This window comes from Castor canadensis, chromosome 5 (genome assembly GCF_047511655.1).
Source record: "Castor canadensis chromosome 5, mCasCan1.hap1v2, whole genome shotgun sequence".
NCBI lineage: Eukaryota > Metazoa > Chordata > Mammalia > Rodentia > Castoridae > Castor > Castor canadensis.
The window spans coordinates 86,188,054-86,206,174 of record NC_133390.1 but is presented as its reverse complement, the minus strand read 5'-3'; the positions used below and the strand labels follow the sequence as shown (position 1 = coordinate 86,206,174).

Genomic DNA, 18,121 nt, shown 5'->3' with positions numbered 1-18,121 from the left:
CACTCAGCCCATACCTGACCAGGTGTCCCCAGAATCAGACCTTCCTGTGCTAGTGATGGATTAAGGGAGCAGGACAGGGAATCGAGAAAGCCAAGCAAGACCAAAGTTGTGCAGAAAGTCGCTTCAGCCTCATCCATAGGGAGTCAAGAATATACTTCAAAGTTGTCCCAACAAGAGGTAAAGGCATTGAGCTTTGACGTTGGCACCTCTGACAGTCTTCTACAGGCCACCTAGAAAGTAGGTAAAATCTCAGGTACATCTTGCTTTCCAGGAGCTAGGGGAGGGAAGGGAAGAAAGGCTGTCACTGACTATGGAAGACAGAGGAGGGCTGCAGACTGGATGAGGCTCAGATTGATGCTCACTCACTGAGTGAATAAGCCTTGGTGAGCTCATCTGGTAAGTGGTATAGTAATAGTCCTTACTGTCATGAGTCGCTTGAAGAATAAGTAAGATACAGTACATCAAGCCCAGCACCTGGCACACAGTAAGTACTCAACGAGGCAAGGCACTTCAGACCAGGTCAGAGGAATCTCTGACCATGAGTGGGTAGACTATGTGCCACTTTGGCATGCAACCCTCGATGTGCCAGCATAGCGGGTACCTGGTGTCAGAGTTGCTGCATTGCTGTCCAGCTTCCAGCTAGAGCAAGGGCAGGGACAGGACTCTACACAAACTGCGCTAAAGACATTAGCTCAATAGCCATTCCTGGGAGAGAGAAAAGGGAAGTCCCCCAAAGACAGTATCCTGTCTTTGGGCACCACATTTGGCTCCCAATGTCCCAGAATTTCTCTGTTCTCCTCTGAGATGTTTTCGCTGATTTTTCTGCCACTTAAGTACACTGTGCAAGGCCATGGCCACCATGTTGAAGAGATAAGATGAACCAAAGGAGAAATCTACATATTTCCCATAGACTAAACTCCCAAGTCTCTGGTTGATCCCCTAGGAGATCCATGGAAACATGGACATGGGTAAATTTTGGTTCCCACAGGTAGTCAGCAACAGAATGGAGACCCGAACTTATGGATCTGGGCTCTCAGTCTGGAAAATCAGCAGGAACTCAAGGTCAAACTTTGGGGGGCCAACTAAGCATCAGCACTGAGTGTACCAACCCATGTTTTGCTCTCTAATAACATACCTGAGTTAGCTGCTAACATTTTACCCCTTAGCATAAATGTGAGATATTGTGTAATTTTAAAAAGTTCTGACCCGGGCTGGTGGAGTGGCTCAAGGGGCAGAGCGCCTGCCTAGCAAGTGCGAGGCCCTGAGTTCAAATCCCAGTGCCGCCAAACCCAACAGAAACAGTGAGTGCTGGACATAAAAAGTTCTAGAAAGACACCAGTTCTCATGAGATTTCTATAAAACAGAGGTAGCTATTAGAATTCTCATTTTATAGCAAAAACAGTCTCGCAGCAGTGAGCCAGTTACCCAATCCAGTGAGTCAGTACTGACCAGCCTGGGCCAGCAAGTGCCTCTCCCACAATAGTCATGGACATACACACAGGCCCAGGAATCTCCAGGAAGTCAGGGCCACCTGACCCTCTAACCTTCACTGTACTTACTCCTCACTTTGGGTCTCTGTTCAAATGCCACCTCCACAAAAAGGCTCTCCCTGATCTGCCCCAATCTCAAACAATCAGTCCCTAACACCATCACTTCCTCTATTTTTCTTCATAGCCCTGTCATGATCTGAAATTGCACTACACAGCTATTTGCTAACTAGTTTAACAATCATCCCCCAACCAGAATGTGAGGCAAGTGAGGGCAAAGGTTGCATCATAATATGATCATCACTGAACCCCCAGAGGCTTGAACAGTGCCCCAGACCCAGTAGGGATTCAGTACCTAGAGAAAATGAGTGAATGAACAAGCAAATGATCCTGTGAAACAACTCATCCTCCTTTCTATTTGCTGTCAACAGTCATTGGTCACGCCCCTGGAGGCTGAGCTGAGGAGTCTTGTCCTCTGCACCCTCTACCCTGACTTGGGAACTCCTATCTTTTCTAGGCTGGAATCTGAAGTAGACATACCTCCACTCTAGCTTTCCACTTCCTGCTTTGATGAGTTCTACAGGCTCCTCTAGTTCCTAAACTTCACCAACTTAGAATTTTTCACACAGCCCAACCATCCTCTGCTTTCCCTCTCCCTAGACCTCCATGCCTCTCAACACTTTGCCTCTTTTATCTCAACACCAATCACAGCCTTCTAAACAAATATCCCATCACCTCCATCATCTTATACCTGCTTTGTGCCCCTACTCTGTTCTGCCTCTAATCCCTTCACCCTCCCTTTATACCAGGAACTAACTCCTTTGCTTCCCTGGGATATCTTGTGTTGGAGTGGATTTAACATTCATGGCAAAGTAAAATTCTACTAAAATCTATAAGTATTGCCAGGCATAGTGGCACACACCTGTAATCCCAGCACTTAGGAGATTAGGGCAGAAGGTTCATGAGTTCAAGGACACCCTGGGCTACCTAGTAAGACCCTGTCTCAAAAAAAAAGAAAGAAAGAAAGAAAAGAATTAAGAATTCAAGTGTCCATGTGTATATAATCAATTTTAAATTTTTTAATTTGTCATTGTGTGTTATGCAATGAACCCTATTTTTAAGGAAAGACTCTTGGATATAAAGCAAGTTAGCCAATCCAAGGGGTTTCCATTGCAAAGAAAGCAGGGAGTCAGCAGAACCCTATTTTTAAGGAAAGACTCTTGGATATAAAGCAAGTTAGCCAATCCAAGGGGTTTCCATTGCAAAGAAAGCAGGGAGTCAGCAGGTGCAAGTGTGTGACCTACCATGGTATGACATCACTCTGTATGGTTTCTAGTAACTCTTAGCTCAAGGCTCCGTGCCCCAAGCCCTTCCTAACCAAAGGAATGCTTACTTTCAGCACAGCCGGTCTTATTATATAGACCCTGTAGCCACACAGCAGCCCTGCTTACATCCTCGGTTTTGGGAGGCGGGTCACTAAATATGCTGCCTAGCCCACAAGCATCTGAATCCTTCTGAATTCTGTAAAGAATGCAGAACACACTCCCTCCCAGGAACTACTGATCTCAGGTAGTAGGGCTACGGAAATGTACCTTGCTAGATCCTTCTTTGGCCTCCACCCATAATTCTTTTGCAAACCAAAGCTTAAGAACCATATCCCCTGGAGAGAGAACACCCCTACTCCCCAACTCGTGTCCCCTTGACTCACACCTGAGAAAGTAATTGAATAAAGTTCCAGGTCAAGGAAACAATTGGCTGGGGTCCTGGGGAAAGTCTTTCCTTGCTGTAGATTCTCCTTTTCATTTTCTAAGATCCAGCATCCCTAGAGTCCCATGAGGCCTAGGCCTTCTTCACAAGTGAAGGCGGGGAAAGAAACCCCCTCGTTCCAGCCTGGAAGGCTGAGATGAAAGCCGACCTGTCCTGGCCTCTTAGGTCTTTCTGTAGCTTAGAAGCACAGAAAGAGTGCCACAGCTACTCAAGTAGCATAATTCATTGGAGCTAGGGGCTCTGAAAAGGGGCTTGGCATCAAAAGCTTATTAATAATAAATAGTGTGCAATTCTGCTCCTGTCTGCTGTGTGCATGTAAATCTTTCACACCTGGAAGAGTGACTTCTGCTGTGGTTTGGCTGTGGTTTGTCCCCCAAGGGTTTATGTGTTGGAAGGTTGGTCCTCAATGTGGTGATTGTGAGGTAGTGGGAACTCTAAGAGGTGGCTGGGCTGTTGGGGGCACTGACCTCAGAAGGAGCTGATATTCTTCTCTTGGGATCCTGGTTAGTTCCCACAAGATTGTTGTAGAAGAGCAAGACCGTCCCATCTCTGGTGGCTCTCTGGCTTACTGTCTCATCATTTGATCTCTCCCTCGCCTACATTGTCCCACCATGATACCAGTCACCATGTGACATAGCCAAAGGGGCCATCACTAGAGCCAAGCCAGTACTACCATCATGATCCTGAACCTCCAGAACTATGAGCTAAATAATCTTATTTTCCTTTTAAAGTTCTTAGCCTTGGGTATTTCATTATCAGAACTGAAAACTGACTAGTACACCTTCGGAGAAGCATTTGGAAGTTCTCTACTGCAGACACATGACTAACAGCTCTCTACATCTTTCTCCAGACCTGAAGTCAGCTCCTTGAACACCTAGCACTGGCTGAATCTTTGCACCAAACAGATCTCCTCTCACTGACTCTAAGCATTATCAGCCTTGAAAGAACTGCTGTCTGCCAAGTTCCTTGTCCATGTTCACAGCATAGGCTTTGAGGAGTCAGAACTTGGTCATGTTACCATGAAACCAGAGCCCTCTAAGTCCCCACTCGACCATTGCTGTTGTTCCAGTGTGCCATGTCCAAATTTATAACAGAACAAAGGGCTTCTTTTGTCTTGTGGGATGGGGCTAGACAGAATGTCAGTCACAACAAACGCTGTGGCCAGACTGCAGTGGTGATTCAGTTGCAAAGATGTAATAGGCAGCTCTTGTTCTGCCTGCCCAGTGTCACTCCTATCCTTCTTAGTGGCCTGTGTGCCTGTGTCGGTCTAGGATGGTTGCATGGAGCTAGCCCTACTTCTTAGACAAGGATCAGTGCAGTCACAAGTCATATGTTATATCCCCCAAGTCACAGTGATTTGTGAGGGATGAGCATAGGACCATTGGCCCAAGGAGGGCCAACTCCGGAATTTTCTCTGGGATTACTGAGAAAGAGAAGCCCTCTTCTCATTGGGATTGCAAACTGGTATGAATGAAAGTTCAGAGATACTGGTGACATTCTTTATCTCCATGTATGAAGACCATCCCTGAGAGACAGAGAAACATAGAGGGAAGAAGAACTGAGAAAGAGAGAGACTGAGCCTTGAGCATAAGGATCCAACTATGCCTAAAGCAACACTCCTAGACTTTTTAAAATTACATGAGCGAATAAATTCTTTTTTCTCTTTATGCTTGAGCCTATTTGATCTGAATATCTGTCATTTGCAATGCGGGATCCAAACTGATGGAACTGACATGAGAAACGATGAGCTGAAAATGGACCAAATGCCTAAGAAGGTTATATTTAAAGTGTCCAGAAAAAGGAACTCTTAAGGGCAGGTCAGCATTGTCATACAAGTCTCTTCACAGTGTGATCTGTGCACCTCCTTCCCATCACACGATGTAGCTATACCCAATGACTAGCAGTTTCCAATATGTGCCTTCATCCACATCAATGCCTTGGGGCCAGACAGGCCTCTCTAGATATGCTCTATTGGGTTTAGTTTTAATGAGTCTTCTCTATTAGATTTGTAAGCATCTGATGGAGATTATTTCTCTCTCAATTCCTATTTACTGGCCCACAGTAAATAGTTGCTGGAAGGAAGGAAGAAAATAAGGAAGGAAATAAGGAAGGAAGGAAGAGAACCCTACACATACAATGTAGTCTTACACTACATTGTAGGCAAGTAGATTTTTCTATACTACCTTATACTCCAAACTCACATTGCTGCTCTAACTACCTTGAGAGTAAGCAATGCTGAGCTCCTGAGTGGCCGAGGCATATGTGAGGAGAACTATATTATCTAGCAATTCTCTGAATTGGAACTCCAGGCCCACTGGTGTTTATCCTAAGCCCTCCTACCTGAGATTTCATATTACAGACCAAGTGGTTATTCTTTGCTTTAATTTGCATTTGATTTTGTACATCTCCTGTCTCCTTGCTGGAGATGAAACCTGGCTTCCCTAACTCAACACCACTTCCCCCCCGGCCCTCTTACGTGAAGTCTACCGAAAGTCTCACTTCCCCACTGGCCCAGAGCAGGGTCAGAAATTCGGGCCTACTATCCACCACCAGGCACTTGCCCTGGAGGTTCCATCACCTTCTTTTTTTTGAATATTTTCCAGTCCAACCCCCTAGGTCCTCATGCTGGCTTCTCTATGACTACCTTACCAGAAATCGAGGATCTACCTCTGCTTCGAGAACTTTTCTTAGCATTCCCTGATCCCAAGCACTTAGAAACTTGCAAACTGGAACTAGCCCAGTCTTTGTCCAAAAGTATCTGAGTGTTGAGGCTCCTGCAGTCATAGAAGTGGTCCCTACTGTGTGTTGCAGGTGCTGTCTCTGCCAGCTGCCATAGCACGATCTGGACTGCAGGCCTGTTCCTTGGTCTTTTGGAATACAGCAGACAGAGGGTAAGGGGGAGAAGACAGGAGTTCCTGTTGGAGAGCAGTCTTGAAGCCAGAGGGGTATGGGGAGCTACCACAGGTGGAGCCAATGCACCCAAGTCAGGTCATAACCCAGCTTTTATGACACTTGCCAGGCCTTGCACCCTAATGTGTCTGGTTCCCAGATAAAGGAACCCCTATTTCTAATTCATCTTCCCACACAGAGAACTTTTTAAACTTCAAAGAAGTCACCCTAAAAGCCACACTGATCTAGATCAGAGTCATGAATAAGAAAGGGGACTGGGTTTTAATAACTGTAGTGTGTATGTCCTTCAAGGTGTTCAAAAATTGCAAGTTCAGAAGTTGAGTTACTTTGAAATTCCTTGTTTTGCTTCTGGGCTTAGCTCTAAAACAGAACGCAGGGGCAGATGACGGTGTAGTAAGGACACACTCCCTTCTCATTTTTTCCAATGTCGAAGCTCAGGGTTGGCCCCAGAAAAGTATGGAGTCACTATAGCTGTCTTTGGGTCTTCCCAACCTCCTTTTCTTTCTCTCTTCCTCACTAGGCAGGGCTGCCTCTCCCTGGGACTCTCTGTGGTCTGGCTGCCTAAAGACCTTCTCCTTCAGAGAGGACTGTGAATGTGGCTTGAGACTGTCTCACATACCTCCACCTCCATTCCTACCCTCACCTGCTGTCACTCAACTTCTTGCAACCACCTAAGGTTCTCCCTAGACTGATGGGGCCCTGCCTGCCCACAGCAGGGTGATTTTAAGGGAGATCTCAGATCATATCATTCCCTGAACACTCCTCCATGGATTCTCAATGCCTACAAGATATATTTCACTCCTTTGCTTTGCCCAAGAAGACTTTTCATGGTCTGACCCCACCCCTTTCTCAGTCTTATTGGTCCGAACATCTCTACATCCCTCCTGTTCTCCCTGTGGTTCTTGAGTTTGCACTGCATGCTACCTCTCCAAATGAGTTTCCTTTTGTTGTGCTCCCCTCCTCTCCCTTCTCCCCCTCATCTTCTGGCCAATGGCTACTGCTCCTTTAAATTGCTGCTCAGATATTGTCTCTTCCAGGAAGCCTTCTCTGACTGCTCTTTCCCCATCCTGATTTAATGCCCTTCTGTGAACTCCCATTCCCCTTGTGCGGAGTTCTAACCATGGCATTATCACCATTGTAAACATCAATTTCTGTGTCTCTCTTTCCCTATGGTCAGACAGGAACCATAATTCATTCATCTTTGCATACCCTGTGCCTGGCCCACAGCAGGTAGACACTTAATAAATTTGTGTCTATTGGATGAATAGATGAATGGATAGACAGATGAAATTTTCCACAACCCACTCAATACAGTACTAAAAGTTTAGTATTTTGTGTTTCTTCTCCTCCAGGTGCTTGTACCCAAGAGAGGTAATATGATCCAGTGTTCCTCAACCAAAGGCCTACCAATCACTGGGGGTAGTGTGGGAAGATTGAATGAAGACTTTCACAGCTGTCTCTAGAATTCTTTCCCCTCCATCTCCAAGTCCACCTGCAAATCTGCCAATCCAAGCTCCTAACCTCAGTCTTAAGGCCACTGCTAGTCACCTGATGCTTCCCAATCTTTCCCTAATCTCCACCCTCTACTGTCCTATGTTTGGGTGTGGTGTCCACTAACCCCTCTTTCCAGGAATTATTCACAGAGCCTCTCCTCCTCCCCTAATTTCCCCAACACCAAAGTGCTCAGTTATTCAGCTCTTTATAAGCCTAAATCTATGTGGCACAGGATTTTTTGAATCCCAAAAGCTCTTACTTGACTCATGGACCTGAGTCATTTTATGCAAACATGCTGAGTGTCTATTATTTTTTTTCATGGATTACTGATACAACTTGTTAATTTGGGTTTGGCTTTGTTTTAAAGTCATAGCAGCATCAGCACTCCTGTAATTATTGTGGCCTTAAGCCTTTCCAGAACAGGCATGTGCAGTAAAAGAATGACTACCTTTAACAGCTGGCAGGAGACATGCAGGTTACTTAAATGATATTCTATCACAGCAAGGGAGACATCTTTATACAGAGATGGCCCCACCCAAAGAATTTAAGATGGCTTACACTAAAGTGACAGGGATATTATAAAATACGAAACAATAACAACCAAGATGAGAAGATAAGAATTAAGCAATTAAAGTAGAAGGAGGAAGTGTCACTGAAAATGAGGCTGGGGAAAGCAAATGCATGAGCTTCCTGACAGGAATAATTCTATATTCCAACACGAATATAGAATTACAGTAAGTTGGCTAGTAAAGGAAAGTAAGTCAGTATTTGCTATCCTTCCTTTAATGGACATTTATTTTTCCTTTGTCCAGTGTCTCCTCTTTCTAGAGCATTCTATTCTCCCACCAAGGCCTCATTCACATGATGTTGTTCCTATGTGAGCGCTCACTTTTTTACAGATGTCTCTCTGCCTCTCTCTCAATCTCTCTCTCTCTCACACACACACACTCACACACACACACATTCACAGCTCTTTGGCCAAATTCCTAAGCTAAGTTGGGTTCATCACTGGGCTCCACTTTTCTGACACAGAGATTGGTCTGAGATTGGACAACTGAATGGACCTGGGCCAATGAGCATCTTTCCCAGGGGCTTTTCACAGTAAAAGAGAAAGTACCTCAGTTTTCCTCTGGAATCAAAGCTGGGGGAAGTGAGTCTCAGCCACAAACAGGTCAACTTCCAACCACACAGCAGAAGTGGCCTGAGAAACTCAACATGAGAAATAGCCAAGTGGAGGTGGAGAGAGAGCACCCTGATTTCATTCAGAGCCTTGCATCCGCTTCTCCCTAGGCTCTGCTATAGCCCAGCTCTTCCTATGATTTGGTAATGAGACCAAATGCCTTCCTCTTTGCCTCAGCCAATTTGATTTGAGTTTCTATCTCTTGCAGCCAAGAAAAAAGCTAACTAATATGGAAACATTGAGCAGCATAATGGATGGTGAACCCCATGGCAGTTTTACCAAAATCACAGATGTCCCACATATCACCTTTCCCTTTTCTAAAGTGTGCAGTGGCCTCCCAACTCCGGGAGGACTTCCTGCTCCGCTCAGGCAGGAAGTGACTGAACCTGCAGGAAGAATGTCAAAGTTTTACTTACTTCAAGCATTTACAGGGATTTACCATTACAATGCTGTGAAGGACAAAGAGTGTATAAGGCAGTCACATGGCTTACATTTTCAACCTGTTTTGAGTCCACCCTTGCTGGATGACACCATCATGCCACAGACTCCCACAGTGGACCCAGGGGCGTCACAGGTTGAGGGAAGAGAAAAAATGAAAGTGCTAATAATTGTCCCTTTGCTTGCTAGGCTCTTGGGATCCATATCTCTGAAGCCTGTGTGACAAGAGACACAGAATCCCCAAATAACTGCATAGTTTTCATGCTACCTTAACACCTATTCTTTACTAGTGCAAGCCTGGTCCATTGTAGGTAAATGTAATAGACACTTGTGTTTTGGTTGCCCAGTGTCTGAACCCTTCCCTGGGTGCAGCAAATTGTCTCTCTACATGAGACAATAGTGGGTCATTTCTGTCACCATAAATAGTGGGTGACAGAAACCACTTCCCACTCCAGTAGTACAAAGGCCTGATGCTGGCTTTCCCAGTTCCTGTCCCAGGCAAGATGCTAACATGTATAACTCAGCCTTGACCATTCAGATGAATCAATCCCAGGCTTACACTTGGGAGCTAGTGAGACAGAAGACAGCCTGTCTTTGTGGAGGCAGCAGAAACCTGCACTTTCCAGAAACAGCCATGGGACATTGTGGGTGGCCGCAGCTGTGCCCCTGTGGCCTCCAGGAATCTGCAGCAGCTGGGGAGTCCTTCCATGGGTGCAGGGTGGCTTTTGGCTATGGTCCTGGTGGCTGCCTGGCCTCCCTTGCACCTGTCTGTTTTCTGAGTTTGGTTCTCCAGACTTCTGGGGGGATTTTCCGAGTTTCTACTACCATTTGCATAAATTCCTCTACTCAAATAAACCAGAGTCAATTTCTGAACACCGCGACTAAGAATTCTGACTTATTACCATACATGAAGTGTTTTTAGGCAAATAATCCATAAATGAACCATTTTATTATTTGCATTTCGTACCAACTTACTGGGACAAATAAGCAGAAACTCTTTTTTTTTTTTAACAATGTGTCAATATAATTTATTTAATTATGACAAATGTATACACTACTATAAGATAACAATAGGGGGAACTGGATACATATTATATTCAGTTCTCAGTACTATCTCCACTATGTTCCTTTTTGCCTTAATCAATTTCAAGAATCAAAGTTCATATTTTAAAAAGAATACAATGAACTGAATTAACAGTGGACCAGACATTGCAGAAGAAATGATGAGTGAACTTAAATAGCAAAAGAAACTACCCAAACTAAAATGCAGTAAAAAAAAAAGATTGAAATAAACTTATCAGTGCTTCAGAGAGTCATCAGTCATTTTTAGGCAGTCTAGTAAGTACATAACTGAAGCAGAAAAGAGGGGAGGGAGCAAAAAAAGACTTGAAGACAGGTATCTAAAGACATTCGCCTAAAAGATAACTACACAATGAGGGTTCCTGACGTCTTAAGGGTCTTTGAAAGCAAAATTCATTAGATATGCTATATATATCTGGCATTTTGCAGTAGATTATTGGTGTTATCAAAAACTACTAAATAAACTTTTCTAAGCAGAAACTCTTAGCCAACCTGTGTTACAGATATGGTGCTGAGCCTCAGACAGGCCAAGCAATTCCTCCCAGATTTACATAGCCAAGAAGTGGCAGCAGATGGACCCAAATCCCAGTGTCATGAATTTTTTCACTGTACCAAGTCCTTTCTGGTTCCAGCCCAGGGATGTGCTATAGGTTCCTGAGGCCCTGTACTTGCTGAACATCCCATCTGTTCCCCCTCACACACTGGCCTGCCTCCTTACTACTTATTTAACTGTTTGACCCGTACTGATGTCCTTAGGCACACTGGGTCTTTGCTGCCATCGGGTCTGTCCAAATCGAGATAGATGTTCTGACAATCTCCTGCCTGTGCGCATATGTACGCACACATGGAGGCAACAATTTTTACATTTCCTCTCCATTTTCAGTGTGTGTAGCCCACAATAGTGCACGGGGCTTGGGGAAACCTGACAGCTACACAGGAAATGTCCTAGTGGCCACATTTCTGCATTCTGTGGAAAGGTTCTGTTTTCATTTTGGATCCCAAATGAGGAAACCATTGCTACTCTCAAAGCAAGTTCCTGGGAGGGTGAAATGGAGACAGCTATGCACTTGTTACATCTGAATGTTGAGCTAGTTGCGAAAATTAAATAAAACGAAAGAGAATCCAGCAAGGTGCCTGATGTGCAGTAAGTATTCCGAATGTGTTGGCCTTTCCATATTCCAAACTACAAGTCGTACTTAGTACAAAGATTACCACATCATTTATAAGAGCAAAATGTTGGAAGCAACTGAAATGTCCACAGAGACAGAAGAATTTTCATAATATGTATGTGTTAAAACTGGAAGCAAAATAATTTAAAATAGTATACAAAATTGCATGTAAACTACGTTTACAAATATGTACAATATGCATGTGGAAAAGGTAGAAAAACAATGCCAAATGAAACTTGTTACCTTTTTTTGTTGTTTTTTGGTAGCATTGGGGTTTGAACTTAGGGCCTCACACTTGCTAGGCAGCCGCTCTGCCACTTGAGCCACTCGACTAGCCCTAAAACTTGTTAGCTTTATAAGAAAGTTCCATAATCCTAGGGCTGGAGGCATGGCTCAAGCTGTACGGCACCTGCCTAGCAAGCACAAAGCCCTGAGTTCAAACACCAGTACCACCAAAAGAAAAATAATTAAAAAAAAATAAGTCCCATAATCCCTTTCCCAAAATCTTATAGTCATATGTGCTTTGGCATCCAGAACTGCTTGCATATTAGCATATATATATTTTTTTTTTCCAGAACTGCTTGCATATTAGCATATATATTGCTTGCATATTAGCATATATATATATATATATATATATACATATTTTTTTTTTTTTGGTGGGACTTGGGTTTGAACTCAGGGCTTTGTGCTTTGGCACTCTACTGCTTGAGCCACATCTCCAGTACATATTGCTCTAGATATTTTGGAGATGGGGTCTTATGAACTATTTGCCTGGGCTGGATTTGAACCGATAGTCTCTCAATCTCAGTCTCCCAAATAGCTAGGATTACACCTAATATATCTTGACTGTAGCATAGCACCTGCAGTACTCTTTAATCCAAGGCATTAACACTTCAGCAGTGAATATATGACTAGTTACCATAAATAAAAGACTGCCAGCAGCCTCACATCATTTTAGCACATGTCCCTACCAGATGAGTGCAGCTCAAGTTGGATTTGGCTACCAAATAAGTTATAAAAAACTTTTCATTTGTCAGGTCTTTGGGACGTTTGGGACTGCAGATAAGGAATTATAAACATATAATACTTAAATATTAACCATATTGGTTCTGGTCCACAACACTGGAAAATATGAAAAGTAGAAAACAGACTGTGAGGCTGGTCGTGTAGTCATCAGCTTCACAGGGTTCAACAATTGCGTCCACAGCACAGTCACATTCCTCAGTGCTTTCACCATTAGCCAGATTTTCAGTTCAGACCTGGACAGCCTGAGCTCACTCTTTTCCCTTGAACTTAGTCTATCACGTGGATTTGCTGGCTCCTCATTTTATGGGGAAAAAGCAAAGGATTACAACATCCAAACATGGCCTCAGAGTAGCCTCTTGCTCTGCCTTCTGCTCCCTAGGAACCAACTGGTTAAGTAATATTGATTAATAAACACATAGAGTGTACCCACAATAACCTTCTCATTCACAGCTTTATACATGGTTGATTGACTGATTTTTTTGTAGATGGTTGGCAAAGTCCCTCAACCTGGCCTCTGGGAACCAGACGCAGAGACTGACGTATAAGATAGGGGTCAGAAAGCAGGCAAACATTTCAGGTCTCAGCAGCAACAAAGTTGCTTGCTGTTTGCCTTGGCCTGACAGCTTTTATATGTATGTAGAAAGGGATAGACACCAAAGAGGACTGAGAGAAGCCTGAGAACACATCCCTACCTCACTACTACTCCCCTTCCTCTGCCAACCCTGGAATCAGAGTGGTTGTCCTCACAGGTCACTGTCACTTATAGAGTACACTATATTTTGCAGTGAATTGATATTGCAAATGGCAAGAACCACTGGTTAAGACACAACCATTTGCAGGTAAGGCTCAGAGTGCATCACACACAACCCCTCCAATGACTTTGACCTGGGACCTCCCCAAAGGCATCACATCAATGGCAGCTCTTTTAGTAAATTTGTACTTGGAAGGCTGAAGCAGGAGAATCAAGTGTTGGAATCCAGCCTGGGCTATACTGCAAGACCCTGTCTCCAAAAAGAAGCCAGGTATGGTGGCTATAGCTATAATTCTAGCTAATGCAAAGCTGAGATTAGGAGGATCGCAGTTCCAAGCCAGCCTGGGCAAAAAATGTTCATGAGACCCCATTTCGATAGGAAAAGCTGGATGTGATGGCACACCCTTGTCATCTCAGCTGTGTCAGGAATCGTAAAATAGGAGGATCAAGGTCCAGGCTCCCCAGGCATAAATGCAAAACCCTATCTCAAAAATAACCAGAGCAAAAAGACGTGGTGCTGTGGCTCCTAGCAAGCATAAGGCCCTGAGTTCAAACTCCAGTAGGGACAAAAACTTTTTTAAATAAGTGAAAGACATTAGTAATCTCATAAAATGAAAAAAATATGGATGTTAAATCTATGCTTCCTCCAATATTTCTGCCATGAGAATATGTGGGCACCTTGACATTGGTTGTTTGATGTTTAAGCTTTATTCTCCCTCACCGTTTTCTCATTCTCAACTAAATATTTTTCCCCAACTTCCTCATCCCTCCAATACTTTAAATAGACCCACAAAGGGAAACGCATCGTCTGAGTTACTAAACTTGTCCCTGTTTGACTGACACACTCCCACCCCATCCGTCCTCTGGCCCCACAAATAAATTCTTGAAATTGCTTTTCTATGCATGTGGTTGAATTTTGGGAATTGTTTGTGACAGAGACAAAGGGATAGTTGGTGACCAAACAGGTTCTCTCCCTCATTTAAAAAATGATACAAGGCATTGGTTTCATATCTCTCTAGCTAACCAATATGCAAATATAAAAACACTTATTGTCACAGACCTCCTCTGCATTTTTCCTGGTCTTTAGAGGGGAGCAGGTCCTTGCAAAAATCAAGGATTATGACACATAGGAAGGCCAAAACAGTGGCCTCTTACGGAGAAGACTGCAGAGTAGAGGTGAAGAGGAATTTTTGTTTTTCACCATGCTATTTGACTCTTTGTTAACTATTTGCATGTCTATGGTAAAAATAAAATTTAATTTTAAAATATATACGTGAAAATTTGAAAGGGTATGAAGAGAGAGCTCACATAAAAAGAACATCAGATGACCCTTAAACACATGAAAAGATGCTTGACCTTATTAAAATAAGGGATATGCAAATTAAAACTAAGTTCAGGTATTCATTCTCATCTATCAGACTGGTTAAAGTGCTACCATTTGACAGAAAGACAAAAACCATATGTCCTCACTTATAAGTGGGACCTAAAACAATGAAACTCACAGAAGAAGCACAGAGTAGAATGACAGTCCCCAAAGGCAGGGTGCTGGGCTTAGGAGGAATAAGTTTGGCTTCAGTTTCCTTTTTTTGTTTTGAGATTTGTTATACAGTGGGTGAATGCAGCTAATAACTGAGTACTGTATATTTCAATGTCACTGGGAAGGTGAACCTAGAATGTTCTCACCATGGGTTGGTTAGTCATTCCCATTGTATTCAAAAATTATCATAACATCTCTTGTATCATACAAATATGTACAGATATAATTTGTCAATATATAATAAAAACTTCAGCAGCTTAATGTCTCTCTTTAGTAAGGCCATGGAGAATAAAAATGATTCAACTCCCAACAAGAAGAAGCTGGCCGCATCCACTAAGCCTACAGATGCATTTGACTCAACAAACCCTCTTCCAGAAATGCATGCCCAGATACTACATGCATGTGAAATGACTTGAGCACAAGGTTATTCCTTACAAACTTGTCTGTAATGCCAGCTGATTATGAGCAATCCAAATGCTTCTCAGTAGGAGAATGCTTAAATGAACTACAGTCAGTCACTTACTAGAAAGTATTTCTTTTCTCAATGAATAAAGAAAAAAAATCTATGTAATTTTACAACCAGGGCTATCTCAGAAACCTCCCAGAGAGAGCAGACTCTCTGTCCTTATTTCGTTGTTGTTGTTGGGGGTGGGGGAGGTGCTTCCTCAATATACAGCCCAGGCTGGCCTTGAACTCACACTCCTCCCACCTCAACCTCCCAAATGCTGGGTTACAGACATGTACCACGATGAAGCCAGTTCTGTGGCTTCTTAAGTCTGAAAATAAGAGGAACTTGGCTCCCAAACCCTTTCAAAACAAAACAAGAGAGGCAAACTTGACATCGGTCCTCAGACCAAAGGCCAGCTTGACTACTTTTTTAATTAATTGTGACACCTTGTTCTTCAGTTTCTCATCTATGAGATGAGATTTTACAAAAAAAAAAAAAAAAAAAAACCCACCTCATGAGGTTGTTGTGCACATAAAATAGGCTAGTGTCTGTGACATACATCAGACACAGGACTGGCCCGCATAAGTGTTCAACAAACAGATGTCATTACTTATAGTGCACTAGAAAACAGAATCCTGTCTCCAGGACTACATTGACTAGAAAGGGAAGACTTATGCTTCAGTCCATACATAAGAATCTAAAGTTACTGCTTTGAGACTTTCCTCGCAGGAAATAGAAGAAATTTCCTTCATAACCAGACAGTCTGGGAAGAAACTCTGCATCCCCAGGCAGATGGTATAACCTCTGGTGCCTGTAGCTTCTCACTGGTGCCATCTCCTTTGAGGACTGGCATGGATGTTCCCTGCGTGTCCTACACCAGCAAGGCTGGAAGATCTAAGCCTAGACACCTTCTGTTTAGGAGAAGATAACCAAGAACCTAGTCCTGTTTCCTAGGCAGGCTGACACGCTAACAAAATTACTAACCAAGTACACACTTTATGATAGCAGTGATTCAAAACAGAAAGAGAACTTAAAACAAGTACCCAGGGCACAGAGCTAAGCTTGCTTCTGTCCATTCCCGAGATGGATTGTGATCCATTGTTATGTAAGCAAGTAGTAATATGGGTGGAGAAAGCAAGGAGTTTATCTATGTCCACCCATTATTATGGGTATACCTACATGTCACCTGTTGCACTTCCTGTGGAATGAAGTCCCAAACACAGCAGTCCCATCCACATTGCCCTTTCAGACTGGTTCCCTCAGACTACCAAGTCCACACTGATATGGACAATGCTGATTCAGTTGTATTCACAGTGTCCTAATTCCCCCACACTCTTACCCCAGGGATCTCTCACACTAAACACATAATTAAGTGTTCTTAGCTGAATCAAGTATTCAAGCAGAATCAGGTGAAATTTTTCAACAAAGATATATTGAGTGTCTGCTACATACTGAATACTGTTTAAGGCCTTTTTTTCACTCTTGTGTTTGATTACCACAACAATGTTGAGAGGTAATCATCAATGCACCCATCTAACAGGTGACAAAACAGAAATTCAGAGCTCTAAGAGACTCTTAAAGTCTGATGGTCAAGGAAGGGCCAAGGTGAATGGAACCCAGGTCTTCCCACTCCAGGTCTTCCCGCTGTGAGACAAGTTTGTTGTAACTCAAAGCATTTTGCATCTAAACTTCCTTTATAAATGTTTTCCCTCCCCTTCCACCCCCTGCACACACACAGAGAAACCTCTAATTTTCAGTGAGTCATTTGATAGCTCCAAAAAAGAAGCCACATTCTTTTTCTTTGCCTCTGTTACTGAACAGGGAAGGACAATATTTTCCAACACATTAGTCAGAGAGAGGAAAGGGGGAAGAAAATCCCCATGACTTAAGTAATTTTCCATCCTTAAGAACAAGGACACATATATATATACAGGTTTGCCATAATATTCAAATGCTGCTTTTAAATGCTGCCATTCTTTTGTAATGTGACCTAAATCCTAAAATCTAAAGTTCAAAGACTTCCTTTCCTTAAGTAGACACCAACCCTTAAAAAATACATATAAATCTTGACTGCAACTGCAAACTAATTAGATTAGGTTCTCACATCAACACAGATATTCCTTGCGACTTGCACCCAATTTGATTCTAGTTCAAGTCATGCTAACCTGAAATAGTTGCTGGCTGCGGCAAGCACCACGCGGTGGCAGGAAAATTCCTGAATGTCCACACACAAGATGACATCTGTCAGAGCGTTTTCCATTCGGAGGGTCTCCAGGCCATTCTGAAGAATTAAGGACAGTCCTGTGTCATCAAATTTCACCTTCTCCCCACTTAGAATTTCCACCAAGTCCCCCTTTTTCTGGGAGGACTCATCTGTATCAGGTGCCAGGGGTCCTTCCAAACTCTTCTCCACCACACTGTCCATGGTCCAAGAGTCCCTTTGTCCTGCCATCAATATCCAGACTGAAGGAGCGCCCAAGTTTCAGGCAGGTCACATTGCAGAAGCTGAGCGGATTTCCTGTGCAGGGCCCTCCACTTATCACCAGCTGTCACACACACATAACAGGAAGTCTCGCACTTTCTCATCCTGTTACTACAAACGCCAGCAACTCCTATTCTCCTTTCGGTGAATTATCACAGGGTTAGAAATTACTTAGAATGGGACTGTAGGAGGGGCCTCTGGGAGAGAAGGAATGGCTTTTCAGAGTCCACTGGGAGTACTGCGTGGTTATTTTGGTCCCTCTCCCACCTCACATCCGTGAGCAGGAAGCCTCTGATTCTAGTTAGTACATTTGTATTCCTGGTACTTCAATAATCCAAGCTGTTAACAA

The 18,121-nt window shown here is 43.4% G+C and overlaps 1 protein-coding gene across 1 annotated transcript in view; it reads right to left on the bottom strand.

Moving 5' to 3' along the window:
- Positions 1 to 17,879, bottom strand: part of Klhl6 (kelch like family member 6) — a 57,429-nt gene extending 39,550 nt beyond the window's left edge. The window contains exon 1 of the mRNA XM_074073652.1: positions 17,456 to 17,879. Within this exon, the coding sequence (XP_073929753.1) occupies positions 17,456 to 17,742 (287 nt within the window). The 5' untranslated portion in view covers positions 17,743 to 17,879. The remainder of the gene's footprint in view (positions 1 to 17,455) is intronic.
- Positions 17,880 to 18,121: the final 242 nt, after the last annotated feature.